Source organism: Ochotona princeps, chromosome 1 (assembly GCF_030435755.1).
Source record: "Ochotona princeps isolate mOchPri1 chromosome 1, mOchPri1.hap1, whole genome shotgun sequence".
Taxonomy (NCBI): domain Eukaryota; kingdom Metazoa; phylum Chordata; class Mammalia; order Lagomorpha; family Ochotonidae; genus Ochotona; species Ochotona princeps.
The window spans coordinates 81,408,657-81,426,945 of NC_080832.1; the positions used below are offsets into that span (position 1 = coordinate 81,408,657).

General features: G+C 45.3%; 1 protein-coding gene across 7 annotated transcripts in view; it reads left to right on the forward strand.

Moving 5' to 3' along the window:
- FILIP1 (filamin A interacting protein 1) overlaps positions 1–18,289 on the forward strand; it is a 284,939-nt gene that overhangs the window by 213,613 nt on the left and 53,037 nt on the right. For all 7 annotated transcript variants that reach the window (XM_058661290.1, XM_058661296.1, XM_012925595.3 and 4 more), the window contains exons 3-4: positions 6,128–6,301; positions 17,665–17,843. In XM_058661290.1, coding sequence (XP_058517273.1) covers positions 6,128–6,301; positions 17,665–17,843 — 353 coding nt within the window. The remainder of the gene's footprint in view (positions 1–6,127; positions 6,302–17,664; positions 17,844–18,289) is intronic.

Sequence of the window (18,289 nt, forward strand, 5' to 3'; positions counted from 1 at the left end):
TCTGACTTCTGGCTTCATATCAGTTCAGCTGCAGCCATTGTGGCCACATAAGGAGTGAGCCAGTGATGAAAGATTTCTCTGTCTCTCCTTCTCTCTGTAAATCTGCCATTCCAATAAAAAATAAAATATTTGTAGTTGTAAACTGTGCATCTGATAAGGGATTAATATTCAGAATATGTAAGAAGCTCATGAAACTCAATAACAAAATGAATAATCCAGTCAAGAAATGGGCAAAGGATATGAATAAGCACTTTTCAAACTATGAAATAAAAATGGCCAACAGACACAAGATTGGGAGTCTAGGTAAGTCTGCATAGAGACACAGGTGTCTGAATCTCCCAGTCATGGGGCTGTGGTTGGGGGAATCCTCACCAGGCCAGGCTTCCTGCTAGGGATCCTAGCTCCCCATCCACCACTGCCAAATGGTGAGCAGATCCTGAGCTTGTCCAAGCCCGAGGTCTGAGCATTTCCTCTGTCCACAGTGATCATGCTGTGGGTAGATCTCGGATAGCTGTACGCATGTTTGGGTCCATGGCTGTGCCCACCGCCACCATGTTGGTGGATGGAGTCCAGGTAAGTCTGCTCTTCACACAGGTGTCTGAATGTCCCAGCCATGTGGCTGTGGCTGGGGGAATCTGCACCAGGTCAGGCTTCCTTCCCATACAAGGCCAAGATGGAGGGACAGGCTATGCCGGGCAAGGACCTAACAACTGCTGGAATATGTGAGATCTGGGTCTGGGAGTGGGCCTAGTGGGGAACTTGGGAAACTCCCCTAGTGGGTCATAACTCCCACTGGTGAGCACATGGTCGAGGCCTGGGGGTTGGACAGGCTGGGCAAGGTAGCCCCAAATGTTGACAAATGTGTGGTTGGTTTTGGAAGGGGGCAGATTGGGCGGCGCTGAGCAAACCTTAGCTCACTGGCAATTGCAGAAACTAAGCTGGATCACATGTCATGGTGAGTTAGGCTGTCACACCTACCACTTTGCATGAGCCAGGGATGGGAGCAGACTGAGCAGGGCCAGGTTCCAGCACCCGCCAGTGAGAGTTGGGACTGAGGGCAGACTGGGTCAGGCCTGTCTACCGCACCTAAAGACAAAGGCCAATATAGGGGATGGATGATGACATGCTGGGTCAGAACAGTCACTGACATGTGCAAGATGTATGGCTGGGAACAGGCCTGGTTGGAGAGCAAAGGAGTCAGCCTGGCTGGGTTGTGGTTCCCATTGGTGAATATGAGGCTAAAGTGGGTACTACTGTCTGGTCTGGACATGGCTACAGTGTTCCTTTGGCACAAGTGAGGGCTGGGTATGGTGTGTTCCAGACTGGGCTAGACTCCAGCAGCACCCACTGGTGCTCATGAGAACCAGAGTAGGTATAGGACGGGCTGGACTAGGTCTCTGCCCCTGCTGAGCCATTTGTGAGATGTGCCTGGGTGTGGACCAAGCTTAGCTGGGCTGTAAAACTTAACAATAACAACCTGAATGGGTGAAGGCTGGTCAGGGATGGCCATTATTCCTGCTAAGACAGGAGGTAGACTAAGTAGGGTTGGTCCATGGACCCACAAATGTGCTTGAGATCTGACATTGGGAGAGGTTTGATGGAGGAACTTGGGGAACTCCTCAGTTGGTACACAGTCCCTGCAAGTGAGCGCAAGAACCATGATAGGGAGCAGCCCAGACCAGGCCAGGTAATGATACCCAAGGTCGGAGGCAAACCAGGCTGGGCCAGTTCAATCACACACTGTTTAATCCAAGCACCAGAATGGAGTATGAGTCAGGCTGGGTTGGACCACAACACAAGCCAGTTCACATGAGGCGTGGGGGCTGGCTGGACTGGGCTAGGCTGTAACCCCTACCAACATGAGCTGGAATTGGGGGTGGGCCAGGCCTAGCCAGGCTACAACACGCATGAGCAAATGCCAAGGTGTGGCGGACCATGTCAGACTGGGCTGCAGCATCCAACCAGCACACTTGAGAGCCAAAGGGGAGAGGGGTAAGCCCAGTTGGGTGGGCTGTGTCGGGCTCCCCTGCTGGACCACCACTCCCACCACTGGTGAGTAATGAAAGCTGGGATGGGAGCAGACCAGACCAGGCAGGGCTGCAACACCTGTTGGCCTCATGTGAGCTAGATCAGGGGAAAGCCAGACTGGGTTGACTTTTCCTACTGGTGCATATACAAGCCAGAGTAGGTGTGGGTACTTTGCCATAGCATCAGCTGGCAGATGCTAGCAAGAGGGGGGGCACATTCTGTCAAGTTAAACTACAGAACCATCGGGAGAGTATAAGATCCAGGAGTTGGATTGGATCCAGTAGGGAAACAGTGGGCACCTCCCTCTTGGGTTGCCACTACAACTGGTGAGCATGATGACCAGGACTCAGGCAGCATGGCTAGACAGAGAGTGGTGCCCGTCCGCATGTGTTTGGGCTTGATAATGGGGTGGGCTGGGTTAAACTAGGCTTCAATGCTCATTGACATGTATGAGAGCTGAATGGGATGTGGCACAGACTGAACCAGTCTGCTGTACATATTGGCAAACACGGGAACCAGGGCAGGGGGCGGGTCTGGTGGGGGGTTATTGTGGGTCATTCTGATTAGGCTGTAGATCCCATTGGTTTGTGTGAGGGCCGAATGTGTGGTAGGCAAGATCAGGCTGGGCCACAACATCCATTGGTTTGCATAAGAAACGGGACAAATGGAGACAAATGACCCAGCAGTTGTAACCACTGGCATGTGCATAAGCTGATTGAGGTGACGGACTGTGCCAGACCTTGTATTGTCAAACACACACAAGAATGAAGTCTGGGATCACATTAGATGAAGTTTCTTTGGGGATCCCCCCATCTCTGCCTGCTGAACCACTGGACTCAGAACTCCAGCCATGGAGAGGATTGCAGATTCCATGGTCTGACCATGGAGTGCATGTGTCAAAGCTGGGCCTCCTCAGTGGCTTAGATGGAGCAGTGGACCACATATCCAGGTGCACATGGAGGACATGGCAGTCCATTGGAGCCAGCAGAGGACACCTGGTACCACAACAAAGGATGGAGGACAGAACAAATTGATTAACATACCTAGCATGTGTTGACAGCGAATATCTGGACAAACAGAAACTCCAAGGTGGACTATGTCAACCAGTGGATTCTGGAGAGATTTCATTGTGCTTGGAGTGGCAAGATTGGCAGTAATTCAGAACTGTTGAACTATCAAAACCACCTGAGCAGGACCCTCAGAGCATGTCCCACATCAGGGACCATGGAGTGGTGGCAGGTGGCTGTCCTCCATCCCAGGGTACAGAGGCATTTGGGAGGCTGGGTTTGGCTTCTCCCCTCATCTCAGTCATTCCCCAGATATAGGAAGAAAAAAAGAGAATGTGGAAATAATGGTCTTACGTTCCTGTGGCCCTTGATCCTTATCACCCTAATCAAGTATGTAAAAATCACCAAAAATAAAAATTATCAGGAAAAAAGTAAAAATTAATAACATTTTAAAAAATCGTCAGGATCAAAAAAAGTCACTAGAAAAAGGCAAATTAAAATAATGATGAGTTTTTTAAAAGATTTATTGGTTTTTATTAGGAAGTCAGATATACAGAGAGGAGGAGAGACAGAGAGGAAGACCTTTCATCGTTGATTGACTCCCTGAATAGCCGGAAACGCACCGCTCTGATACCAGGAGCCCAGAGCCTCTTCAAGGTCTCCCACAGGGGTGCAGGGTCCCAAGAACTTGGGCTGTCCTCGACTGCTTTCCCAGGCCACAAGCAGGAAGCTAGATGGGAAGCGGGGCTGCCAGGATTAGAACTGGTGCCCGTATGGGATCCCGGCATGTGCATGGCGAAGACTTTAGCCACTAGGTTACCATGCTGGGCCCAACAATGAGGTTTTACCTCACCAAGTTAGGATGGTTGTCACCTAAAAACTAAAAAATAACAAATGCTGGTAAGGATGTAGAGAAAAAGCAGTACTATGGAGATCACTCTGAAATTTAAAAATAGATCAACCATATGATCCAGCCTTCCTATCTCTGAAAATTTCTCCAAAGAAAATGAAATCAATATATTAAAAAATTATTTGTACTCCCATGTTTATTAGCAGCTCAATTCATAATAGAGATCAGCCCACTTGCCCATTGATTGATGACTGAATAAAATATGATCTATATGCATGACAGAATACGAGTTAGCCATTTTTCAAAAATGAAATCCTGTCTTTTGCAATGGGCGACTATGCTTAGTGAAGTAAGAGAGCTCCTGGGCCTGGTGTGATGGCTCAGTGGCTAAATCCTTGCCTTGCACACTCTGGGATCCCATGTGGGTGCCAATTTGTATCTTGGCTATTCTACCTCCCATCCAACTCCCTGCTTATGGTCTGGGAAAACAGTAGAGGATCATCCAAATTCTTGGGCCCCTGCACTCATGTGGGAGACCTGGAAGAAGCTGCTGGCTCCTGACTTCAGATTGGCTGAGCTTTGGCCATTGTGGCCACTTGGGGAGCGAACCAGAGGACAGAAGACCTTTCTGTTTCTCCTCTCTACAAATCTGCCTTTCCAATAAAAAAAAAATAAATCTTTAAAAAAATTTTTTAAGAGAAATAAGACAGCTATAAAAATATAAACAGCATGTTTTCTGTGATATATGGAAGTTAATATAGAATACCAGAAACCCCAATGTGTGAAAATGTAACTGACTACCCATGATATGAGCATTGTTTATTGTCCTTGTGTATATTTCTGTGTAACAGTGGTATTTCTACTTTTTACTTATTGAACATTGTGGCTAGTGATGCAGTAAACATGTAATTGTAAAGTAAATTGAAAAAATGTTATTGCAAAAATTAAAGGAAGAGGGCTTGGCAGCGTGGCCTAGTGGCTAAGGTCCTTGCCTTGATCCCATATGGCCGCTGGTTCTAATCCCGGCAGCTCCACTTCCTCTCTATCTCTCCTCCTCTCAGTATATCTGACTTTGTAATAAAAATAAAATAAAATTAAAAAATTAAAAAAAAAATTAAAGGAAGAAATAAAAGAGGGAGGGTTGAGGGAGTGGAAAAATTATGATTATCTTCTTACGATTTTATCTGTGAAATATATAAAATCTTCCTTTTATATTAATGCATTTTAAAAAATGAATTAAATATTAACAAAGAGAAAAAACAAATTTAGCAGCATTAACACAGAAGAAAAGTATATTCCATTATGACAGACTGAAACTCTGCTCCCAACCAGTCTGTTCTTTAGTAAAAATTGGAATGAAGTCAGGATGCTTCTTACCCATCACCATTACTGGAAAAAAAGCTCCAAGAGTATGCCCATATGGGAGTACATTTAGCAAATGTCAACTCCATTATGATTAGAAAGACCATCATTACTAACCTGCTCAAGACACATCCAGATTTTTACATTTTGTATTGTACATTGCATTATGATAGCAAACCTATAATCATGTGGTTTTCCAAATAACTTTAGGAAGATGTTAATGTTGCACTAAGAAACAAGCAAATAAAAAAAAATCCATAACCCTACCAATATGATTCATCTGGTGGCAGTCTGGATATTAAAGGGATAAAATTTCACCTACAGTATGAATACATTAGATTTAAAAATCTCAGTGCAGCCCCATATGGGTCCCAACTATGTGTGTCTGTAAAAACTAAATCATTCAATAAACAGGAAATCACTAACTATGATTCACATGAAGTTATAGAATGGAAGCAGGAGGGGTAATTTTAAATCTGATTTGAATGCTGCATGACAGAATAAATAAAAACCTAGAGAATTTTAGATAAGCATTGATCTCATGTGTTTGGAAACAAGTTACACTTCCCAGGACTGGTTCCGTCAAACCCCCACATCCCCATTCCAGCCCATTGCCACTTAGATAAAGCATTTTGTGTGGTTAATATTAGCACAAACTCCTTTTCTGCTTGCCTGCTTCCTAGCAACCTGAAGCAGAATATCTGATTGCCAATCTGCTTTTGGTAAAAAAAAAAAAAAAAAAAAAAAAAGGAATATCCAGTGCATTTGCAAATAGCCCTGAAGAGGTGGGATGTATTCAATAAGCTCAGTGTTGATCTTGTGAGCTCAGGATCTGATTTACACTGTCAGCCATCTGATTTTGCTGTACCTCCTACCTCAGGCCAGAGAGGATGTGATCCACATGCTGAAGACAGAGAAAACCAAGCCTGAGGCTCTGGAGGCTCATTACGGCTCAGCGGAGCCAGAGAAAGTGCTGCGAGTCCTGCACCGAGATGCCATCCTGGCCCAAGAGAAGTCCATAGGAGAAGATGTCTATGAGAAACCCATCTCAGAGGTAAAGACAGTGCTCCAACAGTCCTCCCTGCAGGAAACAGTTTTCTGATTATGTGCATGAACATTTGCTTTCAAAGACAATTGTTTGATATTCTAGTACAAAATTAAAGTGATATTAAATAATTTAAGGTTTATAGTAGATCATTTCAGTGAAAATGTTGAGCTTTCCTTTAAATGTACTTAAATCCCAAAATATATTTTGCTGTATGGTTCTGATTATAACATCCTCTGCAGTGTACATAACTTTTTTACTTTTCTGTAAATGATGTGTGCAAAAATTAGAAATACTGATCAATTTTAGCATTCAGTTTTTGGGATAATCATCAAACTGTTCGGCTAAAAACCAACTGATATAATTATTGATTTTATGGTAATAAAGCTTCAGGCTTTTTTCGGTGACTTATAAACTGTCATAATTAAAACTGTTTCATATTAGTAGCTAAAATGCAATGATGGAAGCAAAATTTGATTGAAATGCTTAAGCCAATTATTTTGGCTGAAAGGGATTCTAATAGTCTCATTAGCCTAATAGAAAAGGAATTCTAATACTGTAGTGTTATTATACAAGGTTATGTTAGGAACTTCTAGACATTGTGATTAATTACCCATGATATAACATTTTTGGAAATACTCTCACATTGTGGTCAAAATTTGGTGTCTCAGAGACAAAATTTGCTAGACATCATGTGCAGCAGATTCATGACCTCATAATATTCCAATTTATGCAACAGAGGTAAACTGCAATTCTATTATAATTCTGTTCTAGCTCTTTTGCTAAAACATTGAGAGATGCTGATTTGAAAGGATGTACTCAATAGGTTGTAATAAAGTGTATGATGCCCACTGTTACTTGCTGTGTGTGACTTTAGGCAGGTTGCTTAAGCTCTTGAAGCCTCATTTCCTTATCTGTGAAGTAGGAGTAACCATAGTGTAAATCTCATTTGGTAGTTTCAGAAACTAAACAGAACAATGCCTATAAAGCTCTTTCCCACCCAACCCCAGACAGTATAGAAAAATATGTGGATACCTGCAACTGTAGCATCATACTCATTCATTTAAAACAACATATATATATATGAAAGTAGGACCACGTGTGGCGTAGTGAACTAAGCCTCTGCCTGCAACATCAGCGTCCTGTGGCACTGCATCAGGTCCTTGCTGCTTCACTTTCAGTGCAACTCCCTGCCAATGACCTTGATGAAGCAACACCCTTGCCACCCAGAATGGAGCTCCCGATACCTTGCTGGCTTCAGTCTGGCCCAGCCTTTGCTGCTACAGCCATTTAAGCAGTGAACCAGTAGGTGAAGGATCTTTCTTTTCCCTCTCTCTCTCTGTCTGTCTCTGTTGTTCTACCTTTCAAATAAATAACAAAGTCTTTAATTTAAAAAGAAAATATGCCTGCATCACGTATCAGAGCACTTAGATTTGACTCGAGCTTCCACCAAACCAAACTCTTGGTGACAGTGTTTGTAACTCTAGTAATTGAGTCCCTTCCACACACGTAGAGGACCTGGCCTGCAGTCTTGTGGACATGGAGTCAGCCCAGGCTGGGCATTTGGGGGAGAAAACGAGCAGGTGGGAGTTTGCTTGTTTTCTCTTTCCTCTGCTATCTTTCCTGCCTCTCTCCATTTACCTCCCTTCCTGCCTCTGACTGCCCTTCGCTCTCACTATCCTTGTTTCCCATTTTACTCCCTCCCTCTCAAACAGGAAATTTTTTTTTTTAATATTTAAAGGATAGTAGTTAAGAACAGTGGCAAGCCCCAGGTTGAATATGGAGGAGCTTGTTTACATGTCCTATCTTCACCCTCAATGAATTATGTATTTTAAAAATTTTATTTTTGATGATGTTTGCATAGTTGATTAGGGTGGGAAGAGTCGAGGATTAGGGGAAAGTGGATGAGACAATTGTTTCCAAGTCTTCTTTTTCTTCTTCCTGTATCTGGGAGAAGTGAGGAGAAAAGGGGAAAAGCCACACCCTGCCTCCCAACTGCCTCAGAGCCCAGGGTTGTGGAATGGCCACCTGATGTCATCCCAGGGGCTCCAATGTGGAGCATGCTCTAAGGGTTCTGCTTAAATGGTTTTGATAGTTCTGAAATGCTGTCAATCTAACATATCCAAGGATGACGGCATCCTTCCAAGGTCCATTGGCTGGCATAGTCCACCTTTGAGTATCCATTTGCCCAGATATTTCCTGACAATGCTTGGTTGGGAGAGTTGACCAACTTGCTATGCCCTTCACCCTTTGCTATGGTACCAGATGTCCTCTGCAGGCTCCAATGGACTGTCATATCCTTCATGCCCATCTGGACATACTGTCCACTTCTCCATCTAAGCCACTGAGGAGGCCCAGCTCTGACACATGCACTCCATGATCAGACCATAGAGCCTGCGATTCTCCCCATGGCTGGAGTTCTGAGTCCAGTGGTTCGGTTGGGGGAGATCCCTAAAAAGTCTTGTCTGAGGTTGATCCCAGACCTGACACTTGTGTGTGCATGACAGTAGGGGATCCAGCTGTGCTTATCACCCTCATCATCCTATGCACATTGCAATTGCTCAGTCATTTCTGTCTCCAGCCCTGTCTCTTATGCAAACCAATGGATGCTGTGGCCCAGCCCAACCCTGCCCCACATTTTGCCCTCATGTATACCAGCAGGAGCTGCAGCATAGTTGGAGTGAACCCCAATAACTCCCACCAGGTCTGCCACCTGTCCTGGTTCCTGTGCTTCCCAGTATGTGCAGCAGAGTGGTCCACATCGCATTCAGCTCTCATACATGTCATTCAGCTCTCATATGTGTCATTCAGCTCTCATACGAGCTAGGCCTTAAAGCCTAGCTCAACCAAACAGATCCCACTGTCCAACCCACATTCATGCTAGTGGGAGCCACTGCCTGTCTAGCCGGGCCCACCCACATCCCTGGTCCCCATGCTCAGCAGTGAAAGTTGCAACCTATCAGAGAGGTTTCCACTGTTTCCCTATTGGGCCCACTGCCAGTCCTGGATCTTGCACTCTCCAAGTAGTTCTGCAGTCTAGCTTGACAGGCTTTGCCCTTAGTTCCAGCACTTGCCTGCTGCAGCAAAACCCAACAGCCTGCTCTTACTCTGGCCTATGCACATACCAGTGGATACACTTAGTTATCCCAGCCTGGCTGTCCCCCTAACCCAGATCACATGTAGGCCAACAGATATTGTAGATATTGTAGCCTGCCCTGCCTGGTTTGTCTCTAATCCCAGTGAGAGCAGGACCCAGCAGCAGAACCCTTGCTGCCCCCCTACCGGGCTTGCACCTTGTCCCTGGGGTCTCACGTGTGCTGGTGGATGCTGCCACTGAGTCTGGCATGACCCATCTCACCTCAGCATCTGCGGCAGGTACTACAGCCTGGCCTGGCTCAGTCTGCCCCCTAGTTCTAGCTCATTCTGGTGTTACAGCCTAGCCCAGCCCAGCCAGCCTCTAGTCCCAGCCCTAATGTGAACTGGCTGGTATTGCAGCCCAGCCTGGCCTGTTCTGCACCCTATTCTAGTTCTTAGATCTGCCCGTGGGTGTTACTGACTGGCCCAGCCTGGCCTGCCTCCAGACCTGACCCACATGTATGACAGCTGGTATTGTAACCTGGCCTGGTTTAGGTTGCTTCCAGCCTTGGCTGTTGCACTCACCTGTGAAGACTACATCCTGACAGAGGAGTTCCCTAAGCTCTTCTATTGGGTCTTCTACCTGTGGCAGGTCTTGCACACACTGTTGGGTCCTTGGCCTAGACTGTTAGTCTACCTCCTGTCCTGGCAGGAACAGTGAACTTGCTCATCCAGTCCAAACCTGTTCCAGTTCTCACTGTTGGGTGCTACAGCCCAGTCACACCTTGTCCACACCCAGATACAGCTCTCACATGGTTCAGCGGGTACCGAGACCTAGCTCAGTCTATCCTACAGCCTCCCTGGCTTTCACAAGCACCAGTGGTTTCCTGGAGCCCAGCCCTGTCTGGCACTCCCCAGACCCATTCCACACCCAAGCTGAGGGACACTGCAGTCCTGTCCAGCTCAGATCACTGCCCCCATTCCAGCTCTCAAACTCACCAGTGGGAACCACAACATAGCCAGGGCTTCCCTTTAGCTCCCCAACCCTGCCTGTTCCCAGCCACGGATTTTGTGCATGATACTGACTGCTCTGACCCAGCTTGGCATATCCCATTCTCTGTCTTGGCCTTTGCCATCAGATGCTGCAACCCTACCTGGCCAGGCCTGGCCGAGCTGTCCTGCCCCCAATCCCAACTCTCTCAGAATGGTGCTGCAGCCTCACCCTGTCCAGTCTGTTTCTATCCCAGGTTCATGCAAATTGGTCGGTATGATAGCATAGCCTAGCATGACCCACACTCAAACCTGGCTCCCGCACATGCCAGTGAACTGAGGTCAGCCCTGCCCTGCCAAGTCTGCCCCACTTCAGAACCATCCCAAGCACTTGCTGACAAGTGGAGCTACCTTGCCTGGCCTGACCAACACCCAGGCCTAAATCACATGCTCCCCAGTGGGAGCTATGGCCCACCAGGGAGTATTCCAAGTTCCTCTACCAGGCCCACTCCCAGACCCAGATCTCACATATGCTGGCAGGTGCTAGGCCCTTACCTGGCAGAGCCTACACCCTGTTTTGGCCTTTGTAAGAGCTGGTGGATGTTGCAAGCCAGTCCTCCCATATCCTATTCTTGGATGCACCTGCATTTGATACAGCCTGGACCAGCCCAGCCTGCTCCCAGCCCCAGTACCTGTGAGTGTCAGAGGGTTGTATGGTCATGCTTAGCTCAGTTCATCAACACCCCAGCTCTTAAACAAACCAGTGGAAATTGTAGTTCCACATAGGTAGACCCACATGTCCACTCAGAATCTACCTTCAGACCCTAGTTCTCTTGTGTGCTGGATGGTGTGAATGGCCTAGCCTAAAATGACCCACCCCCTGTTTTGACATTCACTGGTAAGTACTATTATCTAGCCCTGCCAGGCAGGCCCCCAGCCCTAGCTTTAATGTGCGCCAGTGGGTAGTGGTCAGTGGTGGTCGATGCTACGTAGCCCAACTCAAGTCTCCTTGAGTGGGTGTATCAGTCTGACCCATAAAGGTCCTCTGGCTTCCCCCTGCAAACTGCTCAGTCTCAGCCACCTCACTTACCTGCAGGTACAGTGGCATTGTCAGTAGAAATTCCCCAGAAGTCATTCCTCACCTGCATCATACTCCCTCAGGGATTCTCTCTCTCTCACATCCTCATATCCCTTCCCTGATCAATCCATAGTCCCTGTGCCCAGGAGCACTTGGGTTCCCCAGACCAGTCTTCCCAAGCCCAGTGTTCTGGTGGGGAGGCATGCTGGCCTGGAGTTCTGCCTGCTCACCAGAGACTCAAGATCATGGACAGGTTCCCAGACCCAGTCCTCTGGCTCACATGCAGGTCTGGCATCTTACCTCTCCACTCTTCTGGGCCTCAAGTGTGTGCAAGACTCCAGACATGGGCAATAGGCACACCACGCTAGCCTGGGCCTTTCTGTCTGCCCCCCTCTTCCACCCATCCTTGGGATTGAAACATGTGCGTAATCTTAGGCACACTCCTGACAGCCACCAGTTCAAGTCCCAGACCCTAGAGCTCATGGAAGGAAGCAAAGTTGCTGGCAGCTTCAGCTCTGCAAAGGCAGAGGAAAACTGCCAGCCAGTGAATTGTATTTCAAACACAACTGTCAGGGGTTTGCCATGGTGACCTCAGTGCCTAGGTCTTATTTTAGGTATTCTTTGGTTCTACTTTTTCTTTGGTCCTGATCTAAGAAATCCAATTTGTTTGCTTGTTTAAAAGGTAGTGATGCAATTTATTTAGTTTTTTTTATTTATTTGAAAGACAGTGTTACAGAAAGAGAAAGAGGAAGAGATGGAGACAGAGAGAGAGAGAGAGAGAGAGAGAGAGAGAGAGAGAGATCTTCTGTCTTCTGCTAAGGTCCAAATGGTTGCAATGGCTGCAGTGGCTGTGGTTGATTCAAGCTGAATCTAGGAGCCTGGAACTCCATTCGGGTCTGCTACATAGATCGTAAACACCAAAACGTGTCAGCCATATCCTGCTGTTTTCCCAGATACAATAGCAGAAAGCTGGATTGGAAGTGGAGCAGCCAAGACTTGAACGGGCGTATCAGGCAGCACTCTAACCCACTAACACCCAGTGACTGAGGAGATCATAACTTACTCAGGAGGAGCTACCCTTTCTCCAAACTCAGCCTCTCCTCATATTTGAGCTTCCTAATTCTTCAGTTATACATCCTGGATATTTAAGGCACATAAAAAATTTATGTTTATTGGAAGGGCAGATTCATGGAGAGAAGGACAGACAGAGAGAAAGATCTTCCATCCATTAGTAAACTCCCCAAGTGGCCACAATGGCCAGAGCTATCCCAATCCAAAGCCAGGAGCCAGGAGCTTCTTACAGGTCTTCCATGCTGGTGCAGGGTCCCAAGGCTTTAGGCTGTCCTAAATCCAGGAAGCTGGATGGAAAACTAGTGTTTTCATGTGATCCCCTTATTCCTCTATTGCTGTTATGGATTGCAGAGTGTTTCAATTTTTTTGCTTCTATTCCTCCTGTGCTTTAAAACCTGGATATTTGTTTCTCAAATAATACCCTGCATATTCCATATTGTATGGGCTTCCTCATTGAGAGGCACAAAATGATGGAGCTCTGAACCTGAAAGCAATATTTCTTGTTAAGTACAAATCTTAACCTACTTTCCTGCCTTCAGTTTGGTAGTCCTCACTAAGGTAGCCCTTCCACATTTACAATTACCTGCTGTTGTCTTACCCAGGTCCATATGGTTGTATCATCTTTCCTTTGAAGGATGGGTGTGTTCTCTGAGGGCCTGAACAATATGGACAACTCCATCTGTAATAGCTGTCACTGTGAAACTCATTAAAGAGTGCTTCTAATCTTGCCCTAATCTCCCGAATGTTTCATGATTAGATCTGTCTGTATTTTATATAGCCGTTGTGAAGAGCTATTGTGTTACTCAAGGGGAGGAATTCAGTTGATGTTGTGAGGGACTATCTGATTTTCAGTTGCTTTGTGGATTTTGTAGAGGGAAGTGCAATGCTCTTTTCTTTGGGTCACTTATCACGGTTCAAAGAAGACTGAAACAACCTATTTTCACAACACTGTCTTTGAGAGAATTTGCATCATTTTCCTTTTGTGCAATTCATTTTGGTCATTACAATCTTGTATTTCCTGCTAAGGAGATTTGTCTTTTCCTAAATTCTTCAACACTTCTCCAGTTAGCCCTTTGCACGTAATGCAGGTAAATTAATGAGAGGCTCCCTGAACCGCTCATTAATCAGACTGAGATTTTTGTTTCAAGTCTTGCGTTCTCCACCAACTTGATTGTTCAGAATTAGACTTCCAGGTACACATTTTCCCCTAGCAGCTCTTTGGCATTATGCTGATCTCTTTCCAGTTTCCTTCTAAAAGGAGACTATTTTAAAAGTCTTAGGTGTCCTTTATACTCTCCCTGTTCATTAATAAAAAGCCATCCTTCCATGCTAAGCTGCAGCTTGGATGCTGACAGGCAAAAACCTCATGCACAGTATGTATGATTCATGACTTTACAGGGTCCTAAGTTGACTGAAGCTGTCTTCAGAGGCTCTAGACAAGCTGCCTTATTTCTTTCTTAGGAACCCAACATAGACTCAGATGAAATAATGAGAAATCATCTACAATGACTGATCTGTTGATCCCCAATTAATTCTTAGATCCAGAATTTAAAATCAAAAAGCTGAATCTTCAATGTTAATATTTTATAGCAGAAGACTTTGTTGCATTATGGTTTAAAGTCTGGGTGTGCAATTTCGTCTGAGAAATACCACACACAAACTACTGCCTTAGCCACTTACTTATGCGTTAAGAGATAGTCTGTCTTCCAGAGAATGTAATTACTGCTGGAGTCCAGCGTACTGGAGACTCCGGTGGCCCTAGCTAGGGGTGCAGTTACTATGAAACACAGCCTCAGATGCCCACATGGACAGTGTAATGGCTGAGTCCCGCTCCCTCCCTTAGCTGCTGCAGAATTCTGAGTATTTCTAAGTGTTATTTTCTCCACATGTCAGTACAGTGGTGGTCTCCTTGGAGTCCTCAGCCAGGCATCTAGGCAACAATGATACCATCTTCTCCTCTGGATTCCCTTGGTTGACTGACTGAGAGATCCCTGGCGGCAGTATCTGGGGGCAGTTTGTACCTGCAGAGTGGTATCTGTCATACCACAGCACCTGTGATAAACTGAGACATGAGAAAGCTAAGCTGTACATGCTCAGTTCCAAGCAAAGTCTTCAAGCAAGTCACCCTTCCTTCCTTAGGGAAGGATTGTCCTCAAAAAGATAGAATGCCTTATTTTGCAATAAATTAGGAAGGATTTTTTTAAAAGCTAGTTTTCTTCTCATTTTAAAATTTTATTTCACAATGCTTGAGAAGTTCTACATAATATGGTAAGAATCACATTTGTAAGATTTCATTTCTTGGAGAGAATGTTTTGTAATAGTGAACTGTTAAATGGGGTAAAAACCTGTGTGTAGATTTTCTGTTTTAAGCTTGATTAATTTGTATTTGGAAGGCATATTTTACAGAAAGAGAAGGAGAGACAGAGGAAAAAGATCTTCCATCCACTTCCCTGAAGTGGTAGTGACAATGGTCAGAGCTAAGTTGATCTGAAGCTGGCTGATCAAGTGCTTTTTTTGATGCAGGGTCCCAAAGACTTGAGCCGTCCTCTACTGCTTTCTGCTTTACCACCCTGCCAGCCCCAGAGTTCTTTAAGAAAAAAAAAAACAAGATTTATTTTATTTTTATTGCAGTGGGGCAGAGTTACACAGAGAGTAATCACACAGAGAGATCTCTGTCCAGTGGTTCGCTCCCCAGATGGACATAGCCACTGGAACTGAGCCGATCTGAAGCCAGAAACTTCTTCTGGATCACTCACTTGGGTTCAGGAGCCCAAGGATTTGTGCCATCCTCCACTGCTTTCCCAGGCCATAACCAGGGAGCTAGATGGGAAGTGAAGCAGCCAGAACATGAACTGGTGCCCATATTGGATGCTGGTACTACAAGTGGAGACTTAGCCTATTATACCATGGTGCTGACATTTAGAGTGTCCTTTTAAGATTATAAATATGTATTAGAAGAAGCCAAAGTACATTTTGCCAATTTCTGATGTTCTCAAACATTATCAACTATGAGTTAACCTGCGCTTCTCCACAAGTCTCCATCTGGTCACTTGTTCCTAAACAAAGAGAGTAAAGATCTATGAATTAGATACAGAAGATAAGGTGAGCATTGTGGTCCAGTGGTTTAAGACACTGCTTGGGATATGCACATCTCATCTGGGAGTGTGTTTGAGTGTCAGCTGCTCCTCTTCTGATCCAGCTTCATACTAATGATTCTGGAAGGCAACAGTACGTGGATCCCTGCCATCCATATGGGAGACCTGGATGGAGTTCTGGCTCGTGGCTTTCAACTTGGCCTAGCCCTGTCTATTGCTGACATTTGTAAAGTGAACCAGCAAAAAGAAAACTAGACAACTAAGAGGTGATAAGGCTGAAGGTGGTAGTATGTAGAACTGCTCCACTTTTTTTTTTCAGGAGTTAGCTATACTTTCATTAGATAATTACTTTTTTTAAATTATTTTTTAGCTTAATATAGCTTTGTAGACTAGGGATTGTCCCCTCCCCCTGCCTCACCTCTGCTATTATTCCCCAAGTGATTACTGTAGTACAGTCCCTTAGTAACAGTTACAAGATTAACTTTCTGGTATTGAATTGTATCATGACATACTGGGTTTGGCTTTAGGTAAAATATCTAGAATCATGCTGTACAGATATATTAACATGTGCCATTGGGTTTTAAGGATTTTCTTGTGGGTTTGAGAATGAGTTTTTAAATCTGTTTCAACTGTAGCAATACTTCTGAATTGGCATGGTGGTTTCCCTCCAGAGGACACTTGGTAATGTGTCAAGACAGTTGGATTATCACAACTGGGGTTGGTGCTGCTGGCATCCAGATGAACAGAGCTGAGTAGTGTCATTACACATTTCCCTGTGCACAGGGCATTGCAGAATAAAGGTACAGTTACCTGTCTCCCACTGCACAGCCCCCCACAATAGTTTTTTTTAAATTTTTTTTAAAGATTTTCATTTTTTATTACAGCCAGATATACAGAGAGGAGGAGAGACAGAGAGGAAGATCTTCCGTCCGATGATTCACTCCCCAAGTGAGCCGCAACGGGCTGGTGCGCGCCGATCCGAAGCCGGGAACCTGGAACCTCCTCCGGGTCTCCCACGCGGGTGCAGGGTCCCAATGCATTGGGCTGTCCTCAACTGCTTTCCCAGGCCACAAGCAGGGAGCTGGATGGGAAGTGGAGTTTCCGGGATTAGAACCGGCGCCCATATAGGATCCCGGTGGGTTCAAGGCGAGGACTTTAGCCGCTAGGCCACGCCGCCGGGCCCTTTTTAAAATTTTTTTAAATTAATGTATTAATTAATTACATTGTGTTACGTGACACAGTGTCATAGGTACTGGGATTCTCCCCACCCCTCCCCAAACCCTCCCCCCATGGTGGATTCCTCCACCTTGTTGCATAACCACAGCTCAAGTTCAGTTGGGATTCCCTCATTGCAAGCATATACCAAAATATCTGGCCTCATTAGTACCAATGTTGAGAAATTCTGATCTAGAGTTTGAAAAGGAGAGTAAGACATTGAGGACAGGAAATCTTCAAAATATTGTAAGATTGGCTCAATTCAACAATCAACATAGTGCAAACAGATTTGAGGAAAGAATCTCATAGTCCGGCCAGAGAAAAAGGAACAAAAAAAACCTGTTATACCCGATAAGACTCTGCTAGAGATATATAGTCTCTACAAGTTCTAAAATCTTTCCTATATTTAGCATCTCTTGTGAAAAGAGGATTTGGATCCTTCATCTACTTTTTCTAATGCATTTAGTTGCACGTTTGAAGAAAAGATGGTGATGATGGCCGTTACTCTGCACAGGAGAGGTCTGGGAGATGTACATGCTGTGCTGCCAGCCTCTCAGAGCGATGTTATCCTCCTTCTCTCTGCATCGGTGATGTGGTGCTGTCTATAAAAACCATGAAAGTGTTTCTTCTGAAAGTTTAGGAACCATACAGATATTTACAGAAAAGTTCCTACAGTATTATCATGGCTAGTTCATAAGGTCACCTCCCAAAAAGAAAATGATGAAGTGGGAGAAATGTCAAACAACACCAGCCTCAATCTTTTCCCTGTCAGGTAATCAATCAAATGATTGAGAGTCATAAGCAAATGAGTTACACTCTTAAGCTCTTTCCCACGTTTGCTTACTTAGCTGGACAGACTTGAAGAGAAACAGAAGGAAACCTACCGGCGCATGCTAGAGCAGCTGCTGCTGGCGGAGAAGTGTCACCGGCGCACCGTGTACGAGCTGGAGAACGAGAAGCACAAACACACCGACTACATGAACAAGAGCGACGACTTCACCAACCTGCTGGAGCAGGAGCGGGAGAGGTAACTGCACATTCCCTTGGTCACATCCGGCTGCCTGGACTCCTGCGCGTGTGTGCCTCCAGTCAACACTCAGACTTCCATGTGGTGACTCCCCTGACAGGTGCCCGGGCCCTACCGCTGTTTTCTGGATGATTCGCGAACATAGCAAGCAAGACAGATACATGTTAACATGCATAGAATTAGGGTGCAACATTACCACAGCATGTTAGAAGTCATGAAACTATTAAAAACCAAATCAAAACCCAAGGAGCTTATTTTGGAATGTGATCAGTGATGTACCTATATTAGAAAAGCTTCCTGACAAATTGCCTTCTGTCTGAAATACTCTTCTTTCTCTTTTTGGGGTGAGACCCGTATTTCAGGAAAGCAAATTCTTCAACTTAACCGTTATACATGAATCAAATTCATTTTTAATATCTATGTAAAAATTATAATATTTGGCTACA